A 17,310-nucleotide genomic window follows, 5' to 3' on the forward strand; every position below is an offset into this window, starting at 1 on the left:
TATTTTGCAGGAATGCATACTCCTGTGTGCAGAACATGGCTTTAGTTACACTAACAGTGTCTTTGTAAACACTCTATATACTGTATTTGCAGTGCAGCCTCTAACTCTGACTCTCCACAGGTTGTTAAGAGCTTACATAGCGTCAGACATTTAATTGCACCATCTTGTTCCTCCTGCCTTCACACTCTGTTAACACCAAGATGACATATGACAGAATACAGCTGTGGGGCTTTCATCTGTTCTGCTCTGGCAACCTGGCTTCCATAACGATATGTAAATGAAATGTGCATGCTGTCAGGTGCTGATCCTGGATGGGGCTTAGCGCTACATTTGCATGTTCACTTGCCCAAAGAATGAAAGGCTGTGACAATCATTGAATTTTGTACTTGTCTAATTTTGGACTCAGCTCATTTCTTTTCCAAAAGCTGCAGTCACACTTCAAGAGGACTACTGACCTTCAAAGTCCCTTATAAATAATTTTATTTGAAGCTTTTTATTTTATTTTGAGTATGATGCTATATTACTCCTATTTGTGTAATAGGTAATTCAACGTTCTTTGCTTTTCTTGAACTTCACCTTTTTTTTCTGAAAGTATAAAACCAACGGGCCACTATGTAAAATAAATTTACCGTGCCTTTCAACTTGACTCTTAACCAAAGTAGAATTATTGTACATTTCCACTTCCCAACCTCTGTTTGCCATGCAAACAGTTTGAGCTTAAACTGGGCTTTAACAATTATAGGATCCACTCATTGGATTATGTTGATATGGTACAAACAGCAAAGAAAAGTCCACATTTGAGGAATTGAAAAAGAACATATCAAACTGTTCAGAAGCCAAAGTTTCCATTGGTTCTTATGACTAGCTGTTCAGTTTCAGTCCAGCTTATTAGAATGGAGACAGTTTACAAAAATAGTCTTTAAGCCCTTTACAAGAGGATATGATACAGTTCATACCCAATTATGTAGAATTTAATTTGGTGCAAATTCAATTAAGATAAAAAAAACTGATTAATTTTAGTACAATCCATTCAGATATACATCCCCGTACAAAGAGTCAAATTCAGTCCTAATTCTAGGGTAGAAGGACAGGAAGGAGACACAGAAATACTTGTAGTAAATACTTACTATGGAAATTAAAATAAAAATAAACAATGAATACACAAAGCTGATGGGATCAATAGCTTTATCAGTTATCTTGACAAAGAAAGAGACACAGCTAAAAACACAAGTACTGGTCTGGCGGTTCTTAAATAAAAAGAAATACAGAGTAGGAAAAGTTATTGGCAGCAATAGCTCATTCAAACAGTTCATCACAAGAGAAACAGCCAAGCACATATTACCTTGGCCAGGGTTACACCAACGGGTGTGCACAGATATAATGGTAGCAATAGCTCAGCAAATGACTTCATCAGGGAAAGAGACACAGCTAAACACAGAATCAGAGAGCCAGGAGGGCTGTGAAAAATAAATATACTTCATATTTTTTTTAAACTATGAACTTTAAAACTTAAATATTGTGATTATTATTTATTTATTTATTTATTTATTTTTTTTTTTACATAATTGCATTCTGGGCATCTAAGTACCAGTTTTTGTGGAAATGTCAAGAAACAATAGAGTTATATTATGTGCCTATATATGCTTGTTTTTTCAGTGACTTCTTTAATAAAGTGAACCCCTTCCCCACCATCATATATTAAACTTTATGGAAACTCTACAATATACAGGAAATCACCCTATACTACCAAATTATCCACACTACTCTCATAAAAAATATATTTTTAAAAATGTTTACTGTTTGAATGCTATAGTGCGAGTAGCTGTGTGAGCATTCAATGTCTTTTGAACAGATTTAATTTTCTTCAGCAGCAAAATATATTCAGAGTATTTGTCAGCATGAAACCATAATTATTAGCACGTGTGAAAGCACAGAGGTAAGAGAGGACAACCCAGGCAGCATAATGACACCTTCAGCTGATACAATATGGGATCTTGAAAAGTCTTCAAAACAAAATTATTTTAGTGGTTTGATGAAATTGAGTTTGATGTAATTCATGACATTCACCTTAAATGTAAACTTATTGCTCTTTCAGCTACATAGCGATGTAACGGCTTATATACTAGTGTTGGAATAAATGCTGAAGTCTGATATAATAAATTACTTCTGTTACTTACAGCTTTTAATATTTGGAAGGTAGGATTTGTAATGTGATAAAGGAAGAGGTTTTTTTGTATTCAGTGTCACTGCAGTAAATCTGACAGTTGAAATGGATTGCAATATCAGTGAACTGAACTGGAAATAATTTTCCTTAATTGGGTTTCAGGCAGTTGCATTTAAATCATATCTGCTAACTTTTAATTTCTTTTCTTATAATTATAAATTGCAAAATGAACTTTTTAGGAGCAATGCACATTCGTGTCCCTGTCCCTCTTTTGGCAGTATAAAGCCAAAGTCAGCCTCTCTTTAATATATCCAACTGAAAGAAGGATAAAATTTACTTTGGGATTCACTATCCAATCTAAAAATATTGCCTCTCTCTGCTTTGATGCATAAGCGTATCTGTATTTGAAAAAAAGAGATAAAAAATAATAGTTAAGAATCATAACTTTTTAAATGTACAGGGTGACGGTTAATGTCATTAAAAATGTATATCCCCAAGCAGGGAGGCATGGACAGAGGGTGCAATGCAAAAACTAAAGATCAATTGGTGTTAATAGTTATTTGCTTTAGTGTTTTACAGACCTTAAAAAGTGCTGGACAGTAACCACTAAAAATATATAAATTGATGGGCGAAAAAAAGGCTAAAACTGACAAATGAGTAATAAAAAAAATGTTTAATCTGCACTAGGTCAGTAATTTATAAATCACTTTAAAATGAGACAGAAAAGCAGGGTTTTCAAATAGTTGTCTGAGGTGGTATCTGTTTTATTGTGTATATCCGCTATTGCCTCAAATCAGCTTTCTTAAATCCTTTCAGGCATTGTTTAAGTGGCATTTAGCCGAAAATGCCATTTTAATGTTTCTCCGTTTACTCTGACAAAGCAAGGTATTATCAAATTTCAAACTCACCCTATCAAGCCACCGCATATCGTTGTCGATCCTTTAAATCTATGCAATGCTACAGTAGCATAGACAATGCAAAAATATTATGCCAGTTTCACATGTTTTAAAGATTCCCTGAGGTCTTAATGGAATGTCTTTACATCATTATTTCAAAGCAGAATAGGATTACTGTGTCTAAGCCTAGCTACCATGATATGAAAGTGGGATATCCCTCTGAAGTTTTTGCAGGCAAATCCAAAATGATTGCATTATGAGGTATCAGACATAGAAAAGCCCAGAAAGAGCAAACATTGACAGTTTTTTATTTGTTTTTTTCTGCCAGTTTTTGTGACTCTGTAACAAATGTTTTCTCTCCACTACAACGTAGGTTAATGCAACACTAAATTAAAATAGTCTTGGACACGAACAGTCTTGTTTTCCCATATATTCTCGGTAAAGGTTCTAACTTACAATGTTTCGCAAAAGCATTAAGACTATTTAAAATGTTTCACATTTAGTCTCTTCACAACCACAAACTTCATATCAGTCTATTGTTGTTTTACCTAATAGACAAACTCAAATTAGTTTAGAAATGTGAAATGAAATGAAGGTAATACGTAGTATATAAAAATGTATTTTGGGGTTTGTTTCTGTCAGATTTGCACATCAGGAGACTAAAACTCTTTCTCATAACAAGTCAAGCTCAGTCCTATTGGACAGAGAACATATGAGAACAGCTTTTTTCAACTGTTACCACAAACCCTCAACTGGATTTAAGACTTAACATTGACTTGGCAGGGCTTTGATCCAAACCATTCTATGGTCACTCGGGCTGTTGGATTTGGGTAGCTGTCCCACCGGTTAGGTTAAGTGCTTTGCTTCCTGCATTGCTCTGTATTTAGCTCCATCTATCTTCTTGTCTACTCTCATTACCTTCCCTGTCGCTGTTAAAGAAAAGCATGATGTTTCCAGCACCATGTTTCACTGTGTCGATAGAGTGGTCAGGATGAGATGCGGTGTTAGTGTCTCACCACACATAGTGTTTAGCATGTCAGCTGAAAAGTTAAATATTGCTCTCATCTGACCAGAGCATATTCTTCTATATGGTTGCTGTGTCTCCTGTATGGCTTGTGGCAAACAAACCATATACTAGACTTCTTAGACTGTTCTTTCAAGAATAGCTTTCTTTTTGGAATTCTTCCATTAAGGTCATAATGTGGACTGTACAACTAAGGCTACATTCACACTGCAGGTCTAGATGCCCAATTCTGATTGTTTCCCGATTTTTTTTTTTTTTTTTAAGTGGCTGTTCGTGCTACTATTACCATCCAAGTCCAATACCCCAAGTAAGCAGCACGTATGCGCGTATCCAACCGAAGTTCTTGACCCAAGGGGAAAAACAAACGGGCACAGCCAATGCAGTGAGTCACGGGGAGGGGAGGGGGGGTATTTATCACCATGTCTGTGTGTGTGTATGTGTGCATCAGTCAGTATGGGCCCATGATTCTCCAGCTGACCACCCTCCAGCCATAGTCTTAGATGGTATGTTATCAGCAGTTCAAGATGGGCCTGGTCGAGTTCACAGGTGTCATAACTGGGTCTTGTTTGCATAACATCCAGGAGACTTTGAGATAAGGCTAGCCATCAGGGGGCTGGATTCAATAACAAGGAGATTGTTTTTGTGTCAGGCTGACTGTGGAATTTGTGTCAGCCTGACACAAATTCCTGGTCCATCTTCATTGCAAGTCCCGAAGAGCTGAATTTGTTGGACTTTTTGCCGTAAATCGAGCTGGAAACTTATCTTTCCATTCCACCTTTTAGTTTAAACCACTGCCAGCATGTGATGATGTGCAAGCATCACATCCAGCTTGCAGTTTTGTTCACAAAGCAACTGAGTCTGGGCAATCACAGCCTGGTTCAACCTCTCAAACACTCCCGGCAGCCTTACCAAGGCCAAAACTGCTGCTCTTCAGTATTTGCCAATATATCAGGTAACCGCCAGCTCCAATAAGCATAAATCCTGTTGTCATAAATCCTACTATGTAAGCATCTACCACATCCTCAATGGAAACATAGACAAGCACATCATCTTCCATGCTCCCCAGGAATTCATGATGTATCCAGCAGGACAGCTCGGCTCCCCCGCGCCTGGTCTTCTTGTTGAGAAATTTGATCGATTGCATTGAGTGACCAGCCGATCAGATCCATAATTTTCGATACGGATGATTTGCAGACAAAGGCTCTGTGAGGGTTACACAGCGACATACAGACAGAGAGAACAAGCAGGAGAGGTCCAGGGAGGAAGAGAGGTGCAGAAAAGTGTCCGTATGCAATGAAAGCAGGAAAAGAGTGCTAACTGCTACTACTGTGTGTGGCTGTGCTGTTGGAGCCAGGACAGTGATGTGAAAGATGGATAAAATGCGACATGACTATTTAGACTGTGGATAACTTAAAAAATATCTGATATGTATGCAAATTAGTACAACATATGGAAGTGGTAGAAATCTGATTTTTTTTAGGGGTGAAAAAAATCGGAATTGGGCCATTCACACTGCTAGAAAAATGGTGGATATGAGTTGCAAATGGGCAAAAACATCAGATTTGGGCCACATTTCCCCGCAGTGTAAACATAGCCTAATATTTGCCATCGATTCTCCCCCTGAAGCAGGGGACCTCTGCAGCTTCTCCCAAGATTCTCTGATTTTATTCTCTTTACACAACCTGTTAGCTTGGGTGAAAAGTCATGTCCCAGTAGGTTTAAATTGAATTCAATAAAATTTTATTCATATAGGGCCAATTCACAATTTAAGTTGTCCAAAACGTTTTATTTTCAGATAATGGAATAACGAGTTGTGTGTTGAAAGCTATGCATGTTGTTTTAAAACCTTAAACCTGACCTCTTTGATGTATATCCTGGTTTTCATTATAATGTTTGGTCAGTAATGTTCTCTAACAAACTTCAGAGACCTCCATAGAACAGCTGTACTTGTACTGATTACAAACTCTATTTACTAATAAGGTAACATCCAAAAGCAAGTGGTTACACTGAATTTAGTTTTGGGGTATCAAAGTAAAGGGGTCCAAAAACAAGTGCTTATCACACTTTTAAGATTTGTGTTTGAACTAGTGTGTGGTTAAAATATGAAATAAATATTAAAAGAGCAGGATTATTTTGTAAAAGCATGTTATATTGAAACTTAACCCTTTATAACATTTATAAAACACTTCCATGATTTATACCACTCTGTTACAGTTCCATGTTTAGTCATTAACTAATTAAAACATGTTGTGAAAAGCTATCATCAAAACTAAGGTTAGAGTTAAAGCCCTAAAAACAATAATTAAAGGAGCTATAAGTAATACTTACTCTTTGTGGCTCAAATCAGTACAACAGTTAGCCAATCACAACAATCTAATAAGCTGTTTTTAAACGGTGTGAACCCGTTCTGAATTTTTACTTCCACAGGACAGGTATGTGATGTTGTATTCTGTTCTATTTCTGGTCTGATTTTCTTACTGGCTTCCATGTTAGCAGACTGCTGCTCTTTTGCCAAGATAAAATACCAAATGCTGCACTCTGTGGCTCTGTTAAGCCTTGACGTATCTACCGCCGCTTACAGGTCCAAGCCGGCTGAATCTGTTATTCAATATGCTGCTGTGCTATGTTCCGTGCTGTCTTAATAGATCAGAGACATAAAAACAACTCTGTCATTTTATTGTTTTCCGTGCAATGAGAAGGAGAAGAGATGGCTGCAGTAGATAAGAGAAATTACAGGAAATTATTAAAATGTTGTGATTTTGCTAACTCGCCCACTGAGCTATATAATACACTGGAGTGCTGATTTTGCCGAAAAACTGAAGTCACTGGCCGCCATCTTGTTCCTCCCTACTCTCACTGAATCCCACAGGATTTGGTTGCAACAACAAGCAGTTTTCTGGCTGAGTGAAAACGTTTCACAGGTAATTCTACAGTCAGTGGATGTACTAACACTATCAAGTAATAGGAAATTAGGTGCTGAAATATTTTACATGTTATTCATATTAAATATATATAAATGTATATATAAGTACGTGTATATGTATATATGTATATATATGTATACACATATGTAAATATATGTTTTTGTATATTGTTATTTATATATTTATAAATTTTAAACATATATATTTAAATTAATAAAATGCAAAATATTTTGGCACATGACTTTCTCAGTACTTGATATTTTTAGAACATAACATAAAAGTATATGGCATTTGACATTTTAAAATTCTTAAGCCCCCCCTGAACATGAGAAAATCCTCGTTATTCGATGCTGTAGCGCACATATTCCATAGTTACTGGGGGGAAATAGGGAGTACCAATATGGCGGCTGGTGGCTTCAAAGCGACTCGTTCAAACAGACGGTGATTAGCACTCCAGTGTATTATATAGCTCAGTGAACTCGCCACGTTAGCATTAAACTAACCTCTCGCATATGCTAACTACAGTACATTCAATGTTAACATTTGATATTGTAAAGCATAAATACAAGTTTGAGAATTAACCCTTAGCATAAACCACAGGTTTTTGTACAGCTGATGCGGAAACCGGATGTTCACATGTGACATCAGACTTAACAACCGGGTTTTGGGAACCCTGGAAAATCTCATAAGATTGGCTGACGAACCAGGAAGTAAACACGGGAAACACTCCGAACCAAAGTAGGTCTGGACCGTACCTCTAGGTTTGAAAGAAGAAAAACGTGACTCAGACATTGTTGATGTAGTGGACTGATTGTTTATAGGGAATGCTACTTCCATCCCAGGTGACAAACAAGCATGATTTAGGATGATTTCACAAGTAAATATCTTATAGCTAGCTCCTTTAAGTGTTAACACCATTATTAATATGTTAAAATGTGTGTCAACAACACATATTACCAAACTTCACTGAAAATCTGCAGCCTGCCAAATTGCCGGCTGACTAAAGCTAAGTACTTTAGTAGCAAACACTTACCCCTGTTTTACAAGATTGCTGACATGTCTCCATATTGGTTAACTCTCTAATTGCATGTTTCTATGGCATTGATTGTTCCTTCCACCTGCTAAAGTCAAGGGCCAAGTTTATTAGCACAAGAAATGTGTTTAGCAAGCAACCATTTTGAGTTAAGATGATTGTGGTTACAGTAATTAGCTGAGCAATAGCTGACATGATGTGGGTGGACAGCCCATCTGCTTGTTTCCAAGGAGAAGATAGCTTTGTATGTGTTATGTTAGCATTTGGATGATATTCCATTACTCTCTCCACCAATAAAATCCAAGTGCTTTTAGAGACTAGAAGAGTGTAACCTCACCAGTTTCACCATTACAATGTACAACTTTAGATAGTCTTGTATCTTGTTTGAAGCATTCATTTAGAGAAACCAACTGCTTCATTCCAACAATATTGCAATTACTATTGAAAGGCTGTATTTTTACCTGGATTAAGTCAAATCAATAAACAGTCAAATCCAAGAACATTACTACTCAAAAGTTTTGCCAGCTCTTTGTATAGCAATGATCTATATTAACTATCTTACAGTTATTATTCTAGCATCTGTCCATTAGCTAGACCTTTTACTTTAAGAAAAAAAAGGTTCCAGTGTATTTTTGATGTCATAGGCTTACATTTCTTTTCCAGATTTAAATGTATTTTTTTCCAGGAATTTCTACTATATTTTTTCAACTAAAGTAGAAAATAAATGTTTTGTGATGTCTTTAAAACTTTTTAGGCCTTATTGTATGCAGGTTGCACAAACCATGAAACATCACGGAGCTGAAAATACTGCCTGATTTTTGGAGTGCTATATAGGGTCGAGCCATGGCCCTTCTTTGGCTTCTGGATTAAATGAATCAACTCTGGTACAAAATCCCTAAGTATTTAACCTGTAAGAAAGGACTAGAGGTATTAACACTTAATACATATTATTTAAACACAGTCTGTGAACTCTCTTACATTTAATGCATTGGTTAAAAAAAGGATTTGTTGCGCCATGTGGGCCACAGTTTCAGAACCACAGTTGCTGTTCAACCTGGAATTTTTAAATATTTTCTTAAATCCAAACAAATCAATTTGTGTCCTTTCATTTTTACAGAACTGCTCTTTGAAATCAGTGTTGCTCCTGACTTTTATTTAGTTTATAGTGTTCACTGCAAATGACAATCTCCCCATCTGGAGTAATCTGGACATAATTTAAAAGGTATATATAAAGTTCTTATATGTGGAAACCTAAAACTAACGGATCTTGAAAAAAAAAATGTGCAAGATATAAATCCAAAAACGGTATTGTAATTCAAATCATACCTGCATGAAAGTCAACTCCCACAGCAAACAGAGTTCCTGTGATAGGCATGAGAGCTTCACTGTTGTCATTTGGGTCTAGAGCAATTCCACGGATTCCCTCATGGATGGAATACAGTAAGAAAGAGTCAACACCTAATGAATGAGAGGAGGAAATGTTACAATCCTTTATCAGCCATCGTGGATAAATCATTATGAGGAACACATTTTATAGTCCAGAATTTTTCAATAGATGTGGCATCTTATACTCAAGGTAATGAATACCTTAAATCAATGGTCTCCAGCCCCGGGCCAATTACCAGTACCGATCCGTGGGCCACTTGATACCAGGCCACACAGAAGGAATAAATAACTTAAATATTGAAATAATGTATGTAGGATATTTTCCTTTTTATTCATTACCCGAGTCTGAACAATACTATATTTCAAAAATTGGCTGGATTATGTCCCTTACATCCATCTATGACTGACTTTTGATGCATGTCAAGATGTATGTCTCGGTCACATTTGCACTGATAAAGTCATACTTGGTGGTTAACCATATTGCTAAGGCTACGAAGCCTTTCACCATTGCTGAAAAATGTATTCTGCCTGCCCGTAAAAAAATATTTGCCATGAACCTCTAGGAGAGGTTACACATCGGTGATGGCCTTAAAAGTATGTAAGGATTGTTGCAATGAGAAAAAAACAGTTCATGGAGTACACAGGACACTAGCAACACACTTTGGATGTTACCCCTAGATAGGACCTTCTCGTTGCAGAGAAACAAGCTCAGGGTTACCACTGATTTGGCATTATGGTGAGTTGTATTTTTCATACAGTTGAGAATTGTGAACATTTCTGTCATTACATTTAGAAAATATAATCGTTTTTAATGTCAGTCACATCATTTTATTTTGTCATATTTATCCACTACAGCTTAAAGACCAATCCCTGAAATAAAATTGCCTGACATTAAATGAGTCTGTGGTGCAAAAAAGGTTGGGGACCACTGCCTTAAACTATTGCTTACCCTCACAAGATGAACGGTCACTGCGTAGATTATATCCCACAGTGCATGAGCAACTGCGGGTGCTCTCGGAGGTTGGGAAGCAGAGCTGGGAGCATCCTCCATTGTTCACTTGGCACGGATTTCTTCCTGAATGAAAAGCACAACAAGCAAAAGAAAACAGTAAGATAATATAGGTAGATACATGTGTGTTTTTTATTTATTGCGTTGCGTATGCCTTCTTACCTTTCTGACCCTCCCTGTCGTACACTTTCATGTGAACCACCCCACTTGTCTTGTTTCTTAGAACTACAAAATTACGTCCATCTCTTTTGGTAACTGTTCCCAGCTGCGCTGATTCATCATCGGCCCACCAAAGTTTGTTACCTGAAAATGTCAATGTCATCCAATTAAAGATAATACATTTTCGCTACAGATCTGAAGTAATATTGATATGAACCTGATCTAGTCCAGATCAGGTTCATATCAAGTTCATTTCTAAATCATAGGTGTCTGAGATGACATTTCATCTGTCAACTACTCTTGTTGGTATACTACAATAGAAGTCACCTGCCTCGATAGCACATTTTTTTTCTGTCTACCTTAAAGTCTCACTGCTTCTTCTCAAATGGTGATTTCAAACAGCCAAATTTGTGGTCATTCTGCCAAAGTCATGCTTCCAACTTCTCTAGGATCTATTCCATCCCACCAGCGACTTCAGGAACCACTGCTGGCCTGCAGTTCTGCTTACACAGCATTTCAGTCTGAGTGTTGATAGCACAATATATCTCTCATAGTTCTGAAGAAGTTGTAGAGCTCCACAGCAGAGACTGGAGGATCTGTCCATGGGACTACAAAAAGCTGCACACTCCATAGAACTGGGGTTTATGGAAGAGTGGCCTGGGAAAAGCCATTACTCATTGTTAAACATAAGAAGGCACCCTTTGAGTTAGTCAAAAGGCATATGGGCAGCTCTCTAAATGTATGGAGGAAGGTGATATGGTCAGAGGAGACTACAATTTAACTTATTGGCCATTGAGTAAAAAACAATATGTGTGGTGCAAACCCAACACATTCACCTCAACAACACAGCATGACGCTGTAACCACGATGTTTGATTGTGGGGATGTTTCCCAGCAGCAGGAACAGGGAAACTGGTCGGAGTTGAGGGGTAGCACTGAATACAGCAACATTCTTGTGCAAAACCTGAGTCAGTCTATCTGTGATTTGAAATTTTGACATTGGTTCAGCTTCTAGCAAGACTTTTACTGGAAGCATACTTCCACAGTGGAACAAAATGAATGTGTTGGAATTGACTGGTCAAAGTCCAGACTTCAGTCCAATTAAGAATCAGCGGTTAGTCTGGAACATTGCTGTTCACAACCCTTAAATCATCGAATATGAAGAAGATGGAGCAGTTTCGTCTTGAGAAATGGACAAAAATCCCAGATGCAAGATGTAATGAACTCATGAAGAGACCATGGTCATTTGCAGCTATAATTGCAGCAAATGGTGGCTATATAACATACTGACTTTTGAAGAGGGGTGAAAGGTGTTCCACGCTGAAATTTTATTTAGTATTTATATAGTTATTTTATCATATTAGTTGTATGATTCACAATACAAAAACAAGAAAACATTCAAAGTTGTAGGCATGCTCTGTAAATGAAGTGCGCACTCTTTTTAATTCCAGGTTGTAAGACAACAAAACATGGAAACTACCAAGAGAGGTGAATGATTTTGCAAGCCACTGCAGCTTTAATGTCTTTCATTTTAACATAATACCAAATTGGGGCTCTCCTAAATGACTCAGATTGTATGTGGGAGAACCATTCCTTTATTAAAAAAGGTACAAAATGTCACTTTGTTAAAAAATATCAGCATTCATCAGTTATTCCAAGTACAAGTGTGATGATTCAGCTTGCACTAAAATTTCAGTTGAATAGAGCTCTTATCCCAGAAAGCCATTGAATAATTGATGTATTCTCTGATCTGATTTGAGATTAAAGTATGGGATATTTTGTCCCTGCTCAGTTCACTTGCTAGCTGTTGATGACATGAGCATCTTGCAGTTTCTTTGAATCATACTCCTATTGATGTTTAGCTTTCTCTACATCAGCTTTTTATGAACCTCAACAAAAAAAGAGCCTTATTTATAAAGACAAGTGGGCAGGACAGTGATGTTCAACCAATGTTTACAGATAGATGCCACTAGCACCAGGGCAACTGAGAACATGCACTTGCAGTTGTAATGCGTCATAATGTTTTAACATCTCTTCTCTCACTGGCTGCCTCAGTGTGACAGAAGACAAAGCCCTCTGGGCTTAAGTAGCTCTGCCACCAGGAGCAACGGTGATAAGTGTGTCTCTGAATAAAACACGCACACCCACAATAGCCCTCTGACCCCCCCCGGCATACTGAGACCACCAAAATCACACCATCAGTGAGTTCTGCCTTTTTCCTCAGGACAAATCTGACCTGACAGGAATGCTCAAAATGAAACACAATGGGCTGCAGTGTTAGATGGCTCCTTCTTACTATATGCTGGCATTTATGTGGCCTATAAGAGGTGCAGATGAAGGAAATATAAATGCTTCTGCGAGGGAACATAACAGAAAAAAAGACCTACTTTGTGGGTCATTTTACATGGCCAAATGCAAAAAAAGAAATAAAAGATTTTTAAAAAAAGAAATAAGACATATTTGTGTCAAAGAAGCGCTCGGGCCATGTTAAATTGAATAAATCTAAATAAGACACAAAAACCAACCCTGGAATATCAAGCTATCACTTCTTTTCTGTGGAGACCTTGATGAGGAGCAGAAAAATTGCTCAGCTAAGCAGTAACCATTCAGGAAATGACTTCTTTCTTTAATGCAGAGCCATTTACAAGAACATTTCATTTTGTGTTTTCCTCTAATTCAACCGAGCCTAGGAGCACTCTTTGGCACATAACTGAGTGTGGTGGGATATGTTTAAGGGGTTATTGTTGGGACCAAATTCAAATGAAGAATATATCTGTAGTTGAGGGATTTAAGGTGTATAGAGATTGCCATCATTTCTTTCCTCTTTAGATAACACAATCAGTCCCTCGAAAGCAAGCTATCATTTAGGTCTCTCTTTTTGATTTATTACAAAACAAAGCCGAAAGATACATAAGAACTTAGAGGAACAATGCCCTTTTTCATTAAGTGCTTGAGTATGAATGATATCCTTAAAATGGAATGTAGGCCACATTAAAAAAAAATAAAAAAATCTGTCAAGTGCACATGAAGAACAGTGACAGTTTACACGCAGTTTACAAAACATTTTTCTCCAGAGGGCATGCTGGCTGAGATTAGTTTTGCACCTTGTGTTAATTTGATGCCACAGAGACCACTGGCTAGATGTGATTGTTCGCTTGTGGCACATCATATTCAATTTCCACTTCAATGGCTTGTTTGATCAAAGACAAGCCAAGGCTGATGGATCACTCACACCTTCCAAATGGAAGCCCTCAAGGCAATTCAATTATTACAGAGCCTAAAGACCCGCATGTGTTGACCTTGTGTTTCCAGTAGTTCTGTAATTACACCATTTTGTAACCAGCAAAAGACAGCGCCAAGGTGTCTATGCGGTGTGAAAAAGAAGAACCCCCATTAGGACTGAATATTTGATCCTTCTCAGAGAAGGCAACTACCGACATTATTACTGCTCCATACTGGAGGCTTCTCTATATGGGGGAATTTATGCACAACTTCCCTTATTTATCTAAGTATCGTATATCATGAGCAAACCAGGTTCTAAATCAACCTCACTAAAAAACGCCCACCTGTTGAATGAATGCGTATTAAACAGCTGAAACAACATATAATGACAGCTCTGCCCAGTGTGTATCAGTTTAGTCACCACTGAGGACACAATCATTTATGTAATTGAAACTAGAACTACAATATCAGCCCTTCAATGATATATGGAATATAATAGACAGATTGCTATGGCGGAGAAGCTGTGTGGCCAATTTATGACAATAGTAGACCCTAATTGTTCAGTGGAAGCAAAGTCATATGTAGACTCAGTATGTATGTGTATAGTGTTTCTTTTTCAACTGAAATCCTCTAGACCTACCAACAGGCTGGTGGATAATATTTCTCAATCTAGACGATGAGGTAATGTTTCTACTTGTCCCTGATCTGTGGGGCATCTAAAACTCAAAGTGATAATTAAAGTGGTGGGAACTATTGCCACCCATTGGCCTATACCACAGCTGACTACCCAACTGAAGAAAAAAATAACACAGGTATATAAATAATTTAATGGAAAGTAGAATTTGCATAAATTATCAGTGTAAAGGAAATATGTGAAAACTTACCATCTGTTCTGGCTGGGAGAATCCAATTATTTAATCCCAGTACTATTTCAGTTGTTTTTAAAAGTGATTCAATTTGGTTAAAAATAATTAAATGTGAAACCTTCTGTATATGTTTTTGCTGGTAGCAATAAAACCCTGAGAAATGTGTGTATTTTTTATTACATTAAAACTGTGCAGTGCTGATACAAAGACTCTTTGGTTTCCCTAACATAGGTAAAATTAGTCATTAATTGTGATTGATGGAGACCTGCGGACATCATTCCAGTGTTTTGCTGTACCTGCTTCTGTGAGGGAACCACGCCATTAGTCTCTGTCACCTCACATTCTCCCTCTGATTTGTGAAATGCAATAATGAAGTCTCGAAGGTCCTTTGCTCTCAAGTCTTAAGTGTAAATAATGCTCATAAAAATGAACTAACAGATCTGTTTTTGTTTTTATTGTTGGAGGCTGCTACCACCTAATAAATGAGCGGAATTCAGTTCTGCCACTGCTGTTATGCCGTAAGACTGTAATTAATGCTGTCTGCCCATACTGACAGTTACCCTCCACACAGGAAGCAAGGGCCTGTCAAGTTTGATAGCACACAACGGCGAAACACAAAGCATCAGCCTGACAACACGCTTTTATTATTTATAGATGGATAGACAGACATACAGATACGTGGACAGGCGGATTGTGTGTAAATGACTTCCACGTTGCTGAAATCTTGAGAATTTGGATGTCTCCCGATGAGATGAGATTTCATTTAGCTTGCCAAGACAAGCTGTATGACATGCTGAGAAGGTCAGAAGTCTACAAACATGGAGTGCTTCCAAAGAAACCGTTGCCATGTTGAAAATTACACTTGGTTAGATCCATCTGAGTGTAAAATTGAATTATCTCGGCAGTGTTGTAGGTGTTCGTTTCAATGAGCCTTTGACATTGAGGTCATGTTTTTTCTTGTGTAAGCGCAATTTACGGTGTCTGTTTTTACTTTGTAGACTTTTCCAGGACTAAGTGGTTAATGCAATTCTCTGCAAAACTCACTTACCTTTGTGCGCAGTTGCAATTTACCTTGGTTTAAGTAAGGAAGACTGATCCTCTAAATCAAAAGATTGAAGTAAGGTGTATGGTAAGTATTCAAAAGAAATCATTACATAGTGTCTTCAAGAAGGAGGCCGCTGAAAGCAGTAAAGACAAAGATTTAATTCCACAAGACCGGAAGGTGTTTTTCCTCAATAAAGCCTTCAACATGTTTTGCCACCACTCTTTAAGCCTTGCATTCAAAAATGAGGCAGCTACAGAAATTATATATAGAGCAACAACTCATTCACCATCATGCTTTGCTCATCTGCATATATTTTATTATCTTAAGACTTTTGCGTTAAATCCAATTATCTTCCAGTAAACAACTGGCCAACAACCCCACCATAGCTAAAGATCCCCACAGCATGATCCTGCCACCATCAAGCCTCTCAGCGTGGTATTGGTATCAAGATATCAATACTACGGTATGACGATGTTTTATACTGTTACAGTTTCAGAACCGCAGAAAAGCTACTGCGGTTCTCATGGTTAAAAATCCTTTCAAGATCTGCCAGAGAAAGGGCCACAGAGACCAGAGTTGTCTTAGACCATATAGAGCACCAAGTAGCTCAGCACCATCCCTCTCCTACCCTTTGCTGTGTGCATGCAACAAACAAGGAAAGTTATGGTATGAAACTGAACGATCAGCACCAATTATTCTTAATGAGATAATATTTTAAGACTGTTTGTTAAACAGCTGATTGCAATCTTGCTACTCCATAAGATAATTAGCTAATACCACCTTGGTATACTGTGTACATTTATACAGAATATAATAGTAAAAATGGATAGTATTCTGCAGAGCACACATAGGAAAACTGCTTTTAAATGTATTTATTAAGTTTATGTATCAACATGATAAATGTTATAGATAACATTATTACATTGACATTTTGGGCGGCAGAGGTGCAGGAGGCTACGGAGTTCTTCCTGTAATCGACAGATTGCCAGTTCAAACCCCCACTCTGTCCGTCTTAGTTGTCGTATCCTTGGGCAAGACAATACTGGTGGTCAAAGAGCCCATCGGTACCATTTATATGTGGCCCTGCTTCTGTCAGTCTTCCCTGAGGGAACTGTGGCTACAGTGTGGCTTACCACTGCCAGCAAATATATTTTTATTCTGCTTTAAATAAAACTATTAGGTCATGTTGCAGAAATTGTTTAAGATTTGTTAATACATATTTTTATATCATAAATCATAGCACTTTGAATCAGGGATATCATGTCACATTAATGGAATATCAACCCATGCCTGTTTTATAACAGACTCCACACACTAGCAAATCTCTGACTCCTTACATTTCTCAGACTTATCTTGCAGCTCAGCACTTTGATGTTTCCCAAAGAAAACTGCAGCGTGTCTTCTGATCTGGGAAATATGTTGATCAGCTGAACCTGATGCAGATAACGCCACGTTGAAGGTGGTGCAGCACAATTTTGCTTGTATTCAAAAGACTGGATACATCTGAAGAGCCTGCATGAGGATGGACACTGAGCTCAGCCCTTTAGGGATTTCCCCTCAGACAGGGGAAATCACATGAAATC

General features: G+C 37.6%; 1 protein-coding gene across 1 annotated transcript in view; it reads right to left on the minus strand.

Moving 5' to 3' along the window:
- The window catches only part of lrp1bb (low density lipoprotein receptor-related protein 1Bb), a 394,708-nt gene that overhangs the window by 122,926 nt on the left and 254,472 nt on the right, over positions 1-17,310 (minus strand). Inside the window, exons 33-35 of the mRNA XM_036139564.1 lie at positions 10,599-10,739; positions 10,377-10,502; positions 9,368-9,499 (exon numbers count right to left, since the gene is read on the minus strand). Of these exons, the coding sequence (XP_035995457.1) occupies positions 9,368-9,499; positions 10,377-10,502; positions 10,599-10,739 (399 nt within the window). The remainder of the gene's footprint in view (positions 1-9,367; positions 9,500-10,376; positions 10,503-10,598; positions 10,740-17,310) is intronic.

The sequence above is a fragment of the Fundulus heteroclitus genome, chromosome 7 (assembly GCF_011125445.2).
Source record: "Fundulus heteroclitus isolate FHET01 chromosome 7, MU-UCD_Fhet_4.1, whole genome shotgun sequence".
Lineage (NCBI taxonomy): Eukaryota > Metazoa > Chordata > Actinopteri > Cyprinodontiformes > Fundulidae > Fundulus > Fundulus heteroclitus.